The 18,274-nt window shown below is 39.4% G+C and overlaps 1 protein-coding gene across 1 annotated transcript in view; it reads right to left on the reverse strand.

The window, feature by feature from the left end:
* The window catches only part of cfap58 (cilia and flagella associated protein 58), a 47,480-nt gene extending 36,153 nt beyond the window's left edge, over nucleotides 1-11,327 (reverse strand). The window contains exons 1-8 of the mRNA XM_034178895.1: nucleotides 11,255-11,327; nucleotides 7,459-7,737; nucleotides 7,188-7,336; nucleotides 6,667-6,817; nucleotides 6,090-6,284; nucleotides 4,885-5,022; nucleotides 4,012-4,171; nucleotides 3,377-3,459 (exon numbers count right to left, since the gene is read on the reverse strand). Coding sequence (XP_034034786.1) covers nucleotides 3,377-3,459; nucleotides 4,012-4,171; nucleotides 4,885-5,022; nucleotides 6,090-6,284; nucleotides 6,667-6,817; nucleotides 7,188-7,336; nucleotides 7,459-7,737; nucleotides 11,255-11,260 — 1,161 coding nt within the window. The 5' untranslated portion in view covers nucleotides 11,261-11,327. The remainder of the gene's footprint in view (nucleotides 1-3,376; nucleotides 3,460-4,011; nucleotides 4,172-4,884; nucleotides 5,023-6,089; nucleotides 6,285-6,666; nucleotides 6,818-7,187; nucleotides 7,337-7,458; nucleotides 7,738-11,254) is intronic.
* Nucleotides 11,328-18,274: the final 6,947 nt, after the last annotated feature.

Here is an 18,274-nt window from a genome sequence, read left to right on the forward strand (position 1 = left end):
TGGATGGATGGAAAGATATATGATCTTTTATCATACTGAAAAAGAACAAGAAGACAAGCGGAGCACATGTGCTGTGCCAACAATGAGAAAAAACAGGTGATGTCAAAAATAATTAGTTATTTTTTACATACAAGTAGGTTGAGTCAGGTCAACTGGATTTGTTTAATTCCTTGAAGTTTTCGCTCTTTCATCCATCAGTTCATTTTAGCTTATTCCTTACATCTTACTGAAAATTATGTTAACTTGTTTTAGTACAATTCAATTGTTAAGAGGACAGAATTTTATAAAGCTAAAATGATGCGACATAGATGGGTAAGGGGATACCCGAATTTTGAGATTATTAGCATTTTTTTTTTTTTTTACTTCTCCTGCTTAAGTGGTATCTGCCTTCTTGTTCATCAAACTACGGCATCTACAGGAAAGGAATGTAATATCAAACAGAGAACAATAATTCTTTCAAGGGAAAAATTTTGCAGTTTTGGACTGTGTAACATATTAGTACATGTAACACGTTATAATTCAAATCAGTTTACTTATATAGCAACAAATCACAACTCACCTCAAAGTGCTATAAATACAAGCAAGTTCTAGCCTTTACCAGTAACTACAGTGAGGAAAATAAGTATTTGAACACCCTGCGATTTTGCAAGTTCTCCAACTTAGAAATCATGTTGGGGTCTGAAATTTTCATCTTAGGTGCATGTCCACTGTGAGAGACATAATCTAAAAAAAAAAAAAAAAAATCCAGAAATCACAATGTATGATTTTTTTAAATAATTTATTTGTATGTTACTGCTGCAAATAAGTATTTCAACACCTGTGAAAATCAATGTTAATATTTGGTACAGTAGCCTTTCTGTGTAATTACAGAGGTCAAACGTTTCCTGTAGTTTTTCACACATTGCAGCAGGGATTCTGGTCCACTCCTCCATACAGATCTTCTCCAAATCTTTCAGGTTTGGAGTTTCAGCTCCCTCCAAAGATTTTCTATTGAGTTCAGGTCTGGAGACTGGCCAGGCCACTCCAGAACCTTGAAATGCTTCTTACGGAGCCCCTCCATAGTTGCCCTGGTTGTGTGTTTGGGGTCATTGTCATGCTGGAAGACCCAGCCATGACCCATCTTCAATGCTCTTACTGAGGGAAGGAGGTTGTTTGCCAAAATCTCACAATACACGACCCCATCCATCCTCCCTTCAATATGGTGCAGTCGTCCTGTCCCCTTTGCAGAAGCGCACCCCCAGAATATGATTTTTCCACCCCCATGCTTCATGGTTGGGATGGTTTTCTTGGGGTTGTTCTCATCCTCTAAACATGGTAAGTGGAGTTAATACCAAAAAGCTCTATTCCTGTCTCATCTGACCACATGACCTTCTCCCATGCCTCCTCTGGATCATACAGATGGTCACTGGTGAACTTCAAACGGGCCTGGACATGTGCTGGCTTCAGCATGGGGACCTTGCTCAACCATGACAGCATCATGTGCTACTAATGTAATCTTTGTGACCGTGGTCCCAGCTCTCTTCAGGTCATTGACCAGGTCCTCCTGTGTAGTTCTGAGCTTTCTCAGAATCATCCTTACCCCACAAAGGGAGATCTTGCATGGAATCCCAGACTGAGGGAGATTGACAGGCATCTTGTGTTTCTTCCACTTTCTAATAAATAATCCTAACAGTTGTTGTCTTCTACCAAGCTGCTTGCCTGTTGTCCTGTAGTCCATCCCAGCCTTGTGCAAGTCTACAGTTTTGTCCCTGGTGTCCTTAGACAGCTCTTTGGTCTTGACTATGGTGGACAGGTTGGAGTGTGATTGATTAGTCCAGCAGTTAAGGGATAGAATTGTGCACTTTTTTACAAAAGCGCCAAACTTTGTCCAGGGACTCTTTAGGTTATATTAAGTCATGTCAAAGCGGGAGACATTTGATTTTAGCCCTGTATCCTGCTTTTTTAAAAGGATGTTTGCATGGTTATAATACAGTGTATATTTTGCTATTCATATGACAATATGATCATATGGTTATTATGTAGGGGGCCAGTGATCAAGATTGGACATTGTTAAGCTGTAGAGAATGGCCACTGCAACTAGTGCAAAGCTATACTGAACTTATGTGATCATGTATCGTCCGTCGTGCGGCGTCATACGTCGTCGTACATCCTTATACATTAGCAGGGTGGTATGTTTCAAAATGGAAAGAGGTACAGGACTCATTTCAGGCCTGTAGGGATCTTTAACAGGCCTCTACCTCTGAAACATAAAATTAGGTCACTGTGATCTTCCTAGCATGAAAGCTGTAGAGAGTAGTTCATTAAAAATATTCATGAAACATTTGTGCATATCTAGGAAGTTTGCCAACCAGGTATTTACAATGTTTTCAGTTAAAAAATATGGTGATAATCGTCTTAATACCAATAACAAAGTAATAATGATAACAACAACAACAACAATAATAATAATAATAATAATAATAATGGTTATGGCCATAAAAACAAAATTGATTTCTTGTCATTAATAAAAAAGCATTTATTTCCGTTCAAACACTGTTGTTATTTTAGAGTGTAAATATGTCAGAGTGCATGAGTAGCATCTTTCCTTTGCCCTATGCTCGCAAACAGCTATATTGCATAGGTATATTGATATTCACAATGAGTTAGACAATATTTAGTCACTTTCCCTAGATTAATGCTTTTTCTAAGAGTGTAAGCACACTGAAGTACATTCGAAGCATCCCTACTTAGCCTTAATACATTTTTCATAACCTTCAAGTTTATATTATGAACTTAAAAAGACATTTGGATAAGAGTTTGTCATGAATTATATGCTGTAGAAGGCTGAAAATGGTTATTCTCTTAAACCCAAGTTTTTAGAGTGTAGACGTTTATGGATTCAATGTCTCCCGATCTTATATACTTCAGGACACTATAAAGTACCTCTGCTAAAGTTTTGGCGCTTTTGTATAAAAGTGCATGATTCCCCTAAAATTTGTCCCTTAGCCGCCGGACTAGATTGAGTGTGTGAACAGGTGTCTTTTATACAGGTAACAAGTTCAAACAGGTGCAATTAATACAGGTAAAGAGTGCAGAATAAGAGGGCTTCTTAAAGAAAAATTAACAGGTCTGTGTGAGCCAGAATTCTTGCTGGTTGGTAGGGGTTCAAATACTTATTTGCAGCAGTAACATACAAATAAATTATTTAAAAAAAATCATATATTGTGATTTCCGGATTTTATTTAGATTACGGTATGTCTCTCACAGTGGACATGCACCTAAGATGAAAATTTCTTACCCCTCCATGATTTCTAAGTGGGCGAACTTGCATAATCGCAGGGTGTTCAAATACTTATTTTCCTCACTGTACATGATCTGTGTTAAATGCAATACATACCTTATTAAGGATGTCTCTTTCTCTGAACAGCTCTTCTAATGCTTTCTTGTCAGCTTCAACTTGTTTTTGTGAAGCTTCAAGATCTGATGTGGGAAGAACACTCAGTCAGCTTTAATACTGACAGGGTAAATGCATTTCATATTCTGATGTCAATCAGCTTTCCATCATGAGTGAACCACTGTGTCATTTTAAGTAATTCAATAGGTCTTAAATATGAAACATGAATGTGACATTAAAGTGGTTCTGTGATCTATTACTATCAGAAACAGGTTTGTTGTTGTGTCCCACAGCAGCCTGTACTCAAGGTTCTTGAATTGGAGCAGTATCTTCACCCTGTGGACATTTACTATTAATGCAGGTACAATAGAATTTCATTAAGCACTCTACTATATGCACACTTATTATTCAATATATACAGTATTTATCAAATCTTTGAAAATGACTTTGATAACAGGAAAACTTCAAATCTCAACATATGATCAACTACAAATTGTCTGCAAAGTCAGTTAGTCCTGTAAATGAAAGTGGAGTGCTGATGTAAGAAAAGGGAAATGAAAATGTTTCATTTATGTCTTTATGACTTGTCTTAATTTTTCAACATGTAGTTTGACACACACTCTGTTCCACCCACTTGCCTTTCTCCAGACCAGCGATCTGAGCCTTCATTGTCTCTTTCTGCACATCCGTGTCGGCTTTCTGTTCCTCTATGTGGTGCAGCTTCTTCTGGATGGCCTCTCTCGCCTTTGTTTGTTTTGTGATCTCCTGTCGCATCTGGCTCACCTCCTCTTCTCTCATCTGTCAAATGACAGGTTAGAGGTCAGAGGTTACATAAACAGGGTGGGGAATGTAGTATCAATTTCAGCATTTATTATTATTATTATTATTGGCTTTTAGCATCTGGGACAGAGGTAAATGATTGAAATTGGATTATTCATAGGATTGAAACTGAATTTCATGTGATTAGCATTAAATCGTAAAGATGACATTCACTGAATTTGGAGCAACTTTGATGCTATGCTGAAGATTTATTTCACATGTTTATTACGGAAAAGCTGAAAAAGCCATTTGGCAATGTTTCAACTTGAACATGTTATAATGAACAATGGAAATATATTAAAACACAAACTGATCAGTTCGAATAAAAAAAAATACACAATATCAATTTATAATTTGGTCAGTTCAAAAATGTTCAAATTTAATTCCATGACTATCAACTGTAGGGCCTAGACTAATTATGCTTGAACCCAACTATGACTGCATCAAAAATACTGAACCATCTCAGCAGTGCCCCCTTGTACTTTATAACAGAAGCCTGTGTGTATGACAAATCTTTTAATTTTGATTCAAACCAGTACTTACAAATAAGCTCGACCCCTGAAACATTAAAGATAAACACTGGTTCTTTGGATACCAGGAGAATGCAACATTGATGTTTAATTTTATTTTAGAAGTATATTTAAGGTCACATTCAGATCTGGTACTGATAATGTTCTGGACAGAAAGTGCACCTTTAGTGTATTTGCAGTCTGCTGGTTTTCCAATGACAGATGTTCTTTGACTGATGAGAGCTGCTCGCACTCCTGCTGCAGCTTTGTGTTCTTCACCTGCATCTGTTCCACATCCTTCAGGTGCTGTTCATTCATAATCTGTAAATTCCAAATCAAAGTGGGTGCACAGATTAAATTAAGTGCATGGAAGAGTGAATATATGTTTGACATTCATTACAGCGTGTTACCTTCCATGTTTCTGTTATTTTATTTTATTGAACACACAGGGTTTGTTGTTTCATTGCAGTATAAGAACTTGCTGTCTTATATGAGGCTTTAATTCATGTTTTGGAATACAAAAATTATTCAACAACACTGTGCAATACTGTAAGTAATATGACAACCCTGTACAATATGTAATATAATACTGCATAATATGTAATATTCATACTGGAATCACCAAAATCATATGCAGACCAGCTTGAACTTGTCTTTTAAAAGTGAAGAGGCCTATTCCGGCCATTCTTCACATTCTTTCAGAGTGTTATTGCAATTAAAGATTTACTTCTTTTACAGCCTATGTTGATTTTTACACAGCGTTGCTTTTCCATCTTTTTTTTGTTTTTATTAGTTTGGGAGGCCTTGCGACTTATACGCCAGTGCAACTTATATACCAAAAAGTATTATTATTATTATTATTATTATTATTATTATTATAGGGGTGGGACCAAGGGGTAAGTGTGCTCGTTTCCAGCGCAGAAGGTTCCTCGTTCAAACTCACCCCTGCTTCCATATATTATGGAGTTGCGTCGGGAAGGGCACCCGGCGTAAAACTTGTGCCAAATCAACATGTAGGTCCACCTCAGACCTGCTGTGGCGACCTTGAGCAAAAAAAATAAGGGAGCAGCTGAAGAGACTCAATAACAATAACTTATTTATATAGGGCATCCCAAGAATCAAACCACCAAACAAAAACTCCAGTAATGAAAGAATAAATGCAAATAATAAAAGGTACAACAGTGTAAAAAATCCCTGATAATACAGAAAAAGCGTTGTATGATTTTTCCTCTGCAAGAAGCGCTTTTTTTTTTTTTTTTTTTTTTTTTTTACACAGGTATGATGTATATACTCTACAATACGGTACATCTGTTCTGTAGTGCATGTGGAGTGTATTTTCCAGCAAACAAAACAATTCTGTGTTTTGTGCAGCACATCTCATGCTTCACCTTGAGCTCTCTGAGTTGCTGCTCTAGTCTCTGCTGTTCGTCTTTTGCCCATTGGCTCTGCACCATCAGGTTTTTCAGCTCTGCCGTCTGTGCCTCAGCATTCATCTGGAGCTGTTTCAGCTCCTTTTCCAGTTTCTCCTTTAGCCTCATCTCCCGGGAATTCTCATTCTGTTGGACCTGGAGTTCCTGCTGGAGCTGATTTTACAAGACTGGATTTTATTGGTTTTTATTTATTGTAGCTTTTCTTCCTATGTTCCATCACTTTGGCCATATGTCAGGAAAATACTTGTTTGCTTGTGTAACATCTCACAATGATCTCATACATCTGGGACAATTAATCAAAAATAGACATTTTTAGGATTCCATTTTACTGTACATTGGATGGCCCACTGTGCAAATGTTACAGCAGTTAATGTATTTTGCAAATTTTGCAATAGTTAATATTACAATTATTGTGTCAGTCATAAACAGACTTTTCTTTCAGTTGATGGCAAAGTCTTGGGTTGCAGAAAATTCAATTTCAATGCAATAATTTTAAGAAATGACCAAAAACTGAGATGGGACAATAAGTCTATACCTGAGAAATTTTCTCCAAGGAATTTTCTCTTTGAGCCTCTATTTCCTGCTGGGTTTCTGCTGCCTTTTTTAATTTCCCTCTCAGACTCTCCACTGTTTCCTGCAGCTGATCTCTTTCCTTGGTCACCTCCTCATTCATTTTTAGTAGATTACTAAAAACACACACACACAACAGTCACCATTTACTTTACACATCCATAGTAAAGGGTTCAGCACACAGCACTGGTGTCACAAAAACCTGGAATCTGAGTGGAGCCTCATGGCCCCAGTGTTCACTTCCAAGTAGTCAGCACTGGTGTCACAAAAACCTGGAATCTGAGTGGAGCCTCATGGCCCCAGTGTTCACTTCCAAGTAGTCCTTATTACCTGAGTCTGAGTCTTCAAGGATGAGTTTGAGTTGAGTTCTAAGATGATTACATCACACACACCAGACTCCAAGATGTGTATGTGTTCTGGATGAAGCATGACAAAAAAACAAAACAAAAAAAACAAAACAGCTGCAGTCTTACTGATTGACTTTACCTGTGCTCCTGCTGCGTGGAGAAACCAGCCTGCTGCTCCACCAGTTCTGTCAAGTCAAAAACTTCTTCCTTTAGGTTCTTAATTGCGTCTTTATCCCGTTTCTCTTTATCGTGAGCAGCATCTACCATATTCCAAGCTTTTTCTAGCTCCTGTAGTGAAAGTGGGGGAAAAAAATCCCAGCACAAAATTAAGTTGGGCATTGATGAGGACACAAAAAATAATTATCAAAATGAAATATACAATCTTATGGCCTTGTGCTGTGGCATTATACCCTCTTGAGTGAACTAATTGTTGTCTCATCTTCCTGGGACAACTTGAGGGCAGCTGCCACTTTGGTGGAGGCAGACACAATCTCTGCATTCAGCTCCCTGCATTTGGACATCAGCCTCTTCTCATTCTCACGGGACTTTTTCAGTGCTTGGATGAGTTTCTCATACGCCACACGGATCTTGTCCATGCTCTTGTCCCCAACCAGCTCACCGAGCACCACCTGGAACTCCTCCAAGGACTCAAAAATGTCCCCTCCATGTTGCTCACCTTGTCTCATTTCCTGGAATCAGAAGATTAATGGTGAAGTTGGAGAAAGTTATCATTAGTGGAGCAGCTTAACTACAATTTCCATAACAACTGTGCATTTTGTGATAAAAGCATCAAATCTGGCACACATATTCTAAATTAACTAATATTTATTTTCAGATATGGAAACATCCTGAAGCTTACCTCTAATGAGCTACAGGGGTCAATAAATAATTGCACAGGGGGCATAATTTTAAAATGCTCCAATCATGTTGAAAACTATACCACATTATTTGTTTGATCATAATTCCAAAAAGGTATGGGACTGTTAAGCTCTGACGTAACGCATCACTTGATAAATCTGTTTCCGGGTCCAAACAAAACACTTATGGTTATGTAAATTGAAGAGATTCATTTCATAAATGGTCGGTACAGCCGCTACAGCATCAGCAATCAAAACAAAAAGGCCAGTGTAGGGGGCCTACCTGATCATTTGTAGCTACTTCTGTTTCTGCTTGTCATCGGCTGGGAATCTATAAAATGACCACAAACAGCTGACAAAGCACACATTTTTTTTGTTTGGACCCGGAAGTTGAAAATTACGTGATGCGTTATGTCACACTTAACAACTGAATAGTTTGGACTATCTATGGCTGAATGTTCTGGAGTTATGAGGTAAAAATAGCAAAAATGGTGACAAAGGTCAGTTTTAGTTTGTACAGGGTTCAAAACTTAAAGTTCCTCCAATTTTGGTAAAAAATGATGCAAATTATTGGTTAATAGCATGTTAAAAAAGAATAGTTTGCACCATCTGTCATGCTTAGTTATCATGTTATGGGGTAACATGTCACATGTCATAGAATCCAATGGACATCGAACTTGTTTGACCTTTACTTTGGAGACCAAGCATTCAACACAGTCAAAAGTTTTGCATTTTGCATCACTACTCTTAGCTTCATAGTGGAGTACAGCAGAGAAGGATTTTCTTTCACCAAAACAGATCAAATCCAGGCTTGCATCTCAGATGTACATTCTAGCAATTTGTAGCTAAATTTTCAGTTTTTCTTTTTAAGAAAATCCTCCTCTATACCACTTCATCATGAAGATGGATAACTGCTGATACAAAATGCAAAGCTTGCACTGTGCATAATTTCTCCAATCACAACCACATAAGCCTATAACTTCTTCTGGGTTGTCTAGGTGTCTTGGTGGCTTTCCTCACTCTTCCACTTCTTGCACAGTCACTCAGTTTTTGAGAACTGTCTACTCCATGCAGATTTACCATAGAGTGCCATATTGTTTGTATTTCTTTGTAATTGATGTAAATAAAGTCCAAAACATATTCAGTGGCAGCTTTACCATCAGAGACCCTCATCCACAGCTACCACAAAAGACTACAAGCTGTCACTGATGTTAAAGGGGGCAATACTTGCTATTAAGAACAGAGGTATGTAAACTTTTGATCAGGTTCATTTGGGTAGTTTGTATTGTCATTATGATTTAAAGAGTAAACCTGGTTGTTTGACAATAAATGGCTTCACCCAACCACTAACAGTGAGTGAAAAAAAAGTTTTTGTGTCGTCATTCATATTCTCTGAAAAAAGGCACAAAAAAAACAAACAATTCCACCAGGGTATGTAAACTTTTGAGCACGACTGTATTGACTTAACTTATTGATTTCAAAATAACTTAGTTAATCCTCGTAATAAAGGTACCACGATGTCAGAATTATTTGATAACCAATAAGGCTACAATTTTTGATAAACCATTATCCAGTGCACTGATGGAGATTGAGTTCACTTTTTTAACGACCCAAGTCGCATTTAAACATTGAGCAGCACAGTGGTTGAGCAGTTACCACTGTTGCCTCACCCGGAGAATTTCCCAGGTTTGCTTCTGTATGTAGTTTGCATGTTCTCCCCATGTTTGCATGGCTTTCATCTAGGTGAAGCTTCCAAAGACATGCAGATTAGTTGAACTGGTGACTTTAAATTGACCGCAGGTGTGATCGAGTTTGTCTGTCTATATGCACCTCCCCTGCAACAGACTGGTGGCCTGTGCAGGGGGTGTATCCCTCCTCTTGCCCACTGGCAAAGCACTCCAGCCCCTCCCCCCACCATGACCCTTAGCTGGAAAAAACAGGTTCAGAAAATGGATGGATATTTAAATTCTAATAAATCAAGCTTCTGAGTCCTCTACTCACCTTTGATGTTTGCAAGAAATTCCATTCTCAAAAAAAAAAAAAAAAAATGAGTTTAGGAATTAATGACAGTGAAGAAGGCAACAATCAAAGAAGTTACAAAAATCCACTATATTCTTAAAATAGCAATGAAATATTGCCAGCAATCTGTTTTGTAATCATATGTATGTTAGTGTTACAATGTCTGAAAAATATGGTGAGTATAAGAGTCACAATTTGCTAATGTGTTATGTTGTGCTATGCTTCTGTAAATGGGCTTCAAATAAATAAGATGCAAGAAAAATATTTGTTTCTTTTAGTCTATCTCTTCGGTTTTACATTGCATATCTGTAGACACAGTCTTCCTCAGAATCTTTCATATCTACTTTTTTAACAAAACATTTGAAAAATGGGTACTCAGACATGTTTATTTTGTGACATACCTGGACACCCAATTTTCAAGCTTCAAAATTGAGTCATTTTGTTGGTCTGGCTAGCTGAATACAGTTTCTATTTACAGATATGGATCATACAAATCTATTAATTGCCAAATGAATGGTGTATTGACTTTGGTTTATTTATAAGGTCTTATATTTTGGTGTTCACGTATGTTTAATTTCTGTCAAAAAAAAAAAAAAAATCTCAAAATCCAAGTGGTCCCAGTTCTAGCAGAGTAGTCTAATTATCAATATTGCAGTGATAAATGCTTAGAAATATAGCAAGCTGTATAGTCCAATCCTCTCCTCAATATGCCTAACTCAGAACAATATTTAATGCAAATGCAAATTACTCCCTCCAATATATATAATATGAATGACAACACAAAACCTTTTTTCACTCATGGTTAGTGGTTGGGTAAAGCCATTTACGAGGTCTGTTAGAAAAGTATCGGTTTTCAGTTTTAAGTTTAAAAGTCTTTAAACCTTGTTTATTCATTTATTTTTAAAGTTCAGATGTCTCTGCTGTACTCTTGGATACAAACGTTAATGACACCTGGAGCTGAAAATTTGTATACGACCCCTTTAATCACGTCATCATATAAGTCACATTTTCTCACTTAAGCGCACAATTAACATGCAAGACATGATTTGAAATATTAAAAGGAAAATAAAAAAATATATATGTATATATTCCAAAATACGGAGTATCATTCGCTTCCAGTTAAAAAAAAAAAAAAAAGAAGACAAGTTTATGATGGCAGTCGCGCGTCACATTTTCTTTGTGGAAAATCTACGGTCGGTAATTGTGCCCGATTCAGCACCCCTGCCGTGAAATGCACCCCCTTCGCGGGAACGCGCATACTGATGACATTCCAGTAACAACAACAATGGCTTCCTGAAAATATTTTTCATTATGTTCGAATAAAACTTACCTCCATCGAAGCCTTTAAATAATCCCTGCAGCCTCCAACGAGCGCTGAAGTTCGCTTCAACTGTTTACACTGGTTTCCAAGCAACCGCACAAACATCGCGAGAGAAAGACAAGCCGGTGGCTCAGTCAGAGGTTATAATATTGTATGATCACAGTCTACGGTTATAAACTAATAACACTCTTGCCTCACAGCAACAAGGTCTGGGGTTCGATTCCACTCATCTCCAGTTCCCTTTGTGTGTGAAGTTCCGGGCCGTTTAGGTGTTTAACGGGTTCCCAAACTTTTTTCTGCAGGGTCCCTCTTTTGTAGATAAGAATATTTTTGACTCCCCTTCACCACCACTGTGACACCTGTTTTTTGCTACCAAAAAACCTATAATTTATATAAAACTGCAACTTAACAGGGCCAACCCAGCCTATAGGCAGTATAGGCAATTGCTAAGGGCACCGTCCATCCAGGGGGCACCACAAATCAGGAAAAAAAAATGAAGTAAACTTTTACTATTCTTATACTAAAACTAGTTAACACTATTTATATTCTAATGTAAAACAAATATAAGCCCATATAGCAAATTAAATAATGATTATAATAGTTTCCTCGTCAACCCTTTCTAAAGTGTCTGATGAGCCCTTCTGGGTTATTATGTCACACAAAAACGTGGTGTATGCCCATCTCCACACTCACGTTCAGATCTGTCAAAAATTAAATGACTGTGGAAATGTGCGGTGCATCACGGAAAAATCCTGGCTGGTGTACGCACATTTTTACAGCTATTGTGTCATCTCCAACACATACAGGTGATGCTGGGAACCGTTAATAGTATGAAAACAAGAAGTCATCAGAGTGATATGCACATCAGAGACACACTGATGAGCAATTAACACACCCATGTGTTTATAATTATATGGGTGGATATAAAAGTATGCGCAAAGTGATGAGGAAAATGGCACCAACAGTGGCTGTTAGTGTTGTCATAGGACCTTGCAAAGGATGCAATCCAACATGCGCGAGTATTCAGGTAACGCGAGGATTTACTTGCAAATGACGATAACTGGCTTATAAACCAGTTTCGATTACCAAGGGCACTGTTGCTGGAGTTGTGCACAGAACTGCGGCCAGCCCAGAGCACAATACGATGTGGACCCAGGGGTTGTCTGTGCCACACAGGTGATCACCACGCTGTGTGTCCTGGCATCAAGGGGATCCCAGCGTGAGCTGGCCAATCGGACAGGACTGTGTCAGTCAATCGAGCCATGCCAGCTGTGTGGAACGCAATAATCCGAATGTCATCCAGGTACATCACATTCCAACATTACAGTGCATTTTGCAGCGAGAGTCAGTTTCCCAAATATAATCTGAGCTTTTAACTGCACACACATTGCTATAAAGGCGCCATCACATGATGAATTTGTTTTTGTTAATAGGAAACATTTTCATTCCATCAATGTTCAAATCATATGTGTGCAAATGCGCATAAGGAAGGAGGATGCCATGCGCGATGGGTGGCTGCTTTGTGGTTAAATAGTTTATTTGTGCAATTGTTTCAAAGGAAAACCAGCACAGGCACATTTGGGCATGTGCGCATTCAAATATATATATTTTATTATTATTGTTAATGTCTTTTTTTTTTTTTTTTTTGCTTGATGGTGAGAGCTGCAGAGCTTTTTAACAGGCTTCCTGTATTCAGTATTTGTCAATAAGCACGTGTGTAAGTTGTGAAAGTCAAGCCCCAGTCACACATAGCAAGAGTTTGCTGGAAGCATGCCCAACATGGCAAATATTGCTATAATCCAGCGCAGTCGGGGCGAAAAGAGGCATGGTCATGTCCGAGCTGTGAAACATCCTGGACCACTGTTGGAGGTAAGTTGCATGTGCATTAATGGTGTAACAGCCTGCCACAAGCTCCATGTGATATCTCCAGAGTTAGAAAGCAATTATTATTATCTCGAGGTTCTGTCATATGCGCTCAAATCATTTCGGATCACGTTTTACCACCATCGGAATATGTAAATTGCAGTTGGATGGTCCTCAGACAACACATGGGCCGACGTCAGACAGGTGTCCCATCTCGACCGCACCCGGAAAATTATGAACATGTGCTTATTATTCGGGGCCGCCGGCATATTTTGATCAAGTGTTTCAACTTCCACAGATGGCTGTCAGACCGTTTTGGAACTGATATCAGACACCTTTCGGATGTGCGGTATTTCATAAATCTGACGCCACTCTGTGATTCCGGCTATGTGTGATGGGGGTGTCACACTGTCAGCGTAGGCGTGCCTTACCTTTTTAACGTCAGTGTGTGCACCGTTCTGAGCTAGCAGCGTGTTGACCTCACACTCACACACGCTCCGTAGCTCCCACAAACATTTTTTTCAGTTTCATGGTTAATCCGTTTAACAGTGTACAGAATAAACTATCCCTGTACGTCTCCATGTAATTTACAGTCATCTGTAGTATAATTTCTTTTCTGTGTTCATGTTGTCTGTCACATCAGACATCATAACATGATGTGACAGCGTGAGGATACATGAAATTGCATATTTAAATGGGGTGTGGCCAGGGAGGAGTTTGGTTCCACGCTCAATTCCACATTCACTGGGATGTACAAACAGAACAAGCATGGCTCCATGCCTACGCACACTTTGATACACCTGAATATTTTTGTCCTTACGCTAGTTTCTGGGTTTTGGCGTACGCCATGTTTTAGTAAGAAATCCACACAGGTCTTTGTACATGAAGCCCCAGGGGATGAATAAATAAAAGAGGAGAGTTTAAAAATGCTGCTGCCAGACTTTTGACAAGAAGCAAAAAGTTTGACCACATTACACCTATCTTAGCATATCTTCATTGGCTTCCTGTCTCTGTGAGGTCAGATTTTAAGGTTCTGCTATTAACCTATAAAATTATTCACAGACTAGCACCTTCCTACTTAGCTGATTTAATTAAACCCTACGTACCGGCCTGGGCTCTGTGTTCTCAGGGCGCAGGACTACTTAGTGTCCCTAGGTTGAATAAAAAGTCTGCGGGTCACAGAGCTTTCTCTTATCGTGCCCCTGTTCTGTGGAATGATCTCCCTGCATCAATAAAACAGTCAGATTCTGTAAAGACTTTCAAGTCCAGACTTAAGACGCACTTATTTTGCCTTTCATATGGCTAGCATACTGACAAAGTATGGTACTATCTTTCCTACCCATTTAAATTAATTTTATTGGTAAACAGAGCGGGTTGCGGCCTCAAATTTATCTAAAGTCTGGGGCTTTTGGTGAAGCTTAGGGTTAGTGGCCGGCGATCACCTTAGTATTTCTTGTTGCTTAGTGCTGACAAATGATACTGCATTTGTTGTCTTTCTGATGCCCGATTCTCTTTTTCTCTGTGTTCGTGGTGCAGCTCCATCCAGAAGTGAGAGTGGGTGTCTTCTTCTGCAATGGTCATCAAATAGACAGGATCTGTGGACCCAACCCCCCACCAGCTAGCCTCCTGTCCAGAACAACAGCATGGACTCCCAAAATTTCCTGTTTTGTATTGTCAACTGTGTCAGTAGCATGGCCCAAGCAGAGGGTCACCCCAGCCTGGTGTGCTTGAGGTTTCTTCCTCAGATCAGAGGGAGTTTTTCCTTACCACTGTCACCTGTGTGCTTGCTCAAGTGGTTGGTAAGGTTAGACCTTACTTGTGTGAAGAGCCATGAGGCAGCTTTGTTGTGATTTGGCTGCATATAAATTAAATAAATTGAATTAAACTGAGGAGGAAAAACGAGACCAAGACAGATACAATAAAAATAATGTGATGAATTCTATTAAAAAAAAAAAAAACAACAAAAAAACAAAACAGATTGATTTAGTTTCTTGTGTGAGTGCATGTAAATGTGCAATTTACTCTGTGTGTGTGTGTGGGCGCCATTAAAAATCTTGCAGAGGGCACCAAATTAGTTAGGACCAGCACTGCTACTGAAACTATATCAAGTGACAAATGAGCTCTATAGGGGAATTATTAAAATGGACAGGCATCGTGTATAATTTTTTTTAATGCATTTGTCACAAACATGCTCCTGTCACATCAGTGTTGCCACGTACAGCTGATGGTTTTCAGCCTAAGAGCTGTTTAAAACCGCACTGTTGCCTTACAGCGAGAAGGTCCCGGGTTCACGTTAGACTTGAGTGGAGAGTGCCTGCTCTCCCTGTGTTTGTCTGGATTCCTTCCAGCTGCACCGGTTTCCTCCCACTTCCAAAGACGTGCTTGTTAAGTGAATTGGTGACTCTAAATTGACTGTAGGTGTGCGTGAGAGTGAATAACGTAAAGTAAGTCCCTTCGGCTGCTCCCTTGTTTGCACTCGAGGTCGCCACAGCAAATCCAAGGTGGATCTGCATGTTGAATTGGCACAGGTTTTACGCCGGATGCCCTTCCTCACGCAACGCCACATTACATGGAGAAATGTGGCAGGGGTGGGATTTGAACCTGGAGCCTTCTAAACTGAAACCAAGCGCATTAACCACTTGGCCACCACCCCTGCGTGCGTGAGAGTGAATGTGTTAGTTTATATGTTTGGGTCCTGTGACAGACTGGCAGTGGCTATGGTTGAGGTTGTGGGATGGAGCAACTATACGACACTTCCGGTGAAGTGGTGAATCCGAAGGCGAGAATGGGTCAAGCTTCCACATTCAGAGGACACGCCCATGACTACTCCTCAAAGACGGATAGCCAGCGAGAGGACATGTCCATGCCCACTTCTCACGGACAGATTCCCAACGAACAGAACATGTCCACGCCCACTTCTCATGGACAGGTTGCCAGTGAAGAGGACATGTTCGCGTCCACTTCTCACGGACGGATTGCGCGTGCCATCGCACTGCAGTTTTCTTCCACCTCCAAGTTCTCTCAATTGTGGCAAGTTAAATAAAGCCCATTAACTCCTGCTCACAGACTAATCGCCAATGAGAGGACATGTCCATGTCCGGGTTAACTCCTCATGGATGGATGGCCAGCGAGAGGACATGTCCACTGTCCACTCCTCATGGAATAAACGCGCATTTGCTACATGCAACTCCGCAGCACTTTCACCTTCTTAAGTTCTCTCATGATCGGTGCACGTTAATAAAGCCAGGTGTGAAAGGGGCTCAACAGTGGCCTTGGTACACAAATTGTATTATGAGCCAGTTCTTGTCATTTGCACGTAAATCCTCACGTTCACTGAATGCACACCTCGGCTCGCACCATTTGCAAGGTTCTCTAACAAGGCTCACACAGCTATTGTTAGTGCCATTTTCCTCATCAGTTTGCACATGCTTTTATATCCACACATATAACTGCAAACATATGGGTGTGTTAAATGTTCGTAACTCTGTCTCTGATGTGCACATCACTCTGACTTTTTGTCTTCACACTATTAAGTTTCCCAGCATCACCGCTGCGCGTAACTGTAGAAATGTGTGTACACTAGCCAGGATTTTTGGGTGATTCTTAGACTACGGGCACTTATGTCCTTTGATCATACTGTATGAAAAACAGAAAAAAAGGGGAAATTTCACACTTTTATAGTTATCTTTACAATGAAAGTGTGTTAAGAAATTTGTTCTAGTAGTCTATGATGACTTTTTCCACCTTTTTTCAGCATCATTATATGCAAATATTGCCGTTTTGTGCTTGTCCCACACCCAGACTTTTGATCTTCAATGATAAAAATGAATGGTAAAGAAACGTTTTTTCTAATGTTTTAAAATATCTCTGAATAAAACATCAGTAAAATAATCAAAACATAATTGGGGTATTCAATGTCATACAACTGTTGTGATTTTTTTTTAAAGAAAATGTAGTTGTCCCACACTATTGCCATAATTTCCACCACAACACTGTAATGTCCCTTTAAACAGTTTGTATGAAAGATTGTTTGGGTAGTTTCTATGGAGATAAACAGTGACATCAGAGCACATGTATATAGCGCCAAATCACAACAAACAGTTGCCCTAAGGCGCTTTATATTGTAAGGCAATGGTATGGTGGAAATTACATTTACAAGGCCAATAGTGCCCGTAGTTAAAGAATCACCCTTTTGCGTGATGCACATTTCCACCGTCATTTCATTTTTGATACATCTGAAAGTTAGCGTGGAGACAGACATACGCCACAATTTTGTGCGTACGCACACTTTGTACGTGAGGCTCCTGACTAAGCAAATGTTATTTACTCACCTCCACAGTAACTATAACCTGAAGTTTACAGTCAATTCCTTCTAATTGTCAGATCACAGATTTCACTGCAGCTGTGAAAGGCATCATTTAAATGCACTTAGGAGAAATGTGCAAAATGCACGTGATGTAATAATTTACCTTCACAATATTCACTTGTAAATAACCAGTTACCTTCAGTATTCACACACTGATTGTGTGCAGGTTCTATAGATACATGTTTGGTACTGTAGGTCACAGGTGGTGGTGGATTAGTAAATTTTGTGACCGCAGTAATCACCTCTCAGTCCAGGAGGGAGCACAAACTGAGGCAGATGGGATGGTGTTTTTCTTTTTTCAGTTGTTCCCTCCTGGATTGATGAATGAGGCCCCTCAAGTGGTCCAGTCTTGAGTGTTTGGCATCTGCTCATGTCAGTGTTGGTATCTTTATATTCCCTTTTCTGTCTTCTTAAGTGGTTTCCTTCCTTGAGCTGGCAGCAAAACCTGTTTTGGAAGTCGCCTGCCAGTTGTAGAAAATGTCCCGACAACGAATGATGATTTTTGTACATGACCAAGTAAATGGTGGTGGACAGATGCTGAGACGGATTCTGCTGTCATCCCAGCTAATTGTCAAGATGTTGCAAAGACAGAGTTGATGGAAGTAATATTGCATTTTAATGGTGAGGCACACATAGTAGACCACAGCACGGTGTGTGATGGTTATTTATTTATTCATGTAAATCGCAGCCTTGGTAAGAGTGTATGAACACACAGGCTTGACTGCGATGCAATTAATCATACTGGCGGAATTATGATGATTATTCATTTGGCTATTCTGATGCTCTGCACAGAGTGTGAT

This window comes from Thalassophryne amazonica, chromosome 9 (assembly GCF_902500255.1).
Source record: "Thalassophryne amazonica chromosome 9, fThaAma1.1, whole genome shotgun sequence".
In the NCBI taxonomy this organism is placed as follows: Eukaryota; Metazoa; Chordata; class Actinopteri; order Batrachoidiformes; family Batrachoididae; genus Thalassophryne; species Thalassophryne amazonica.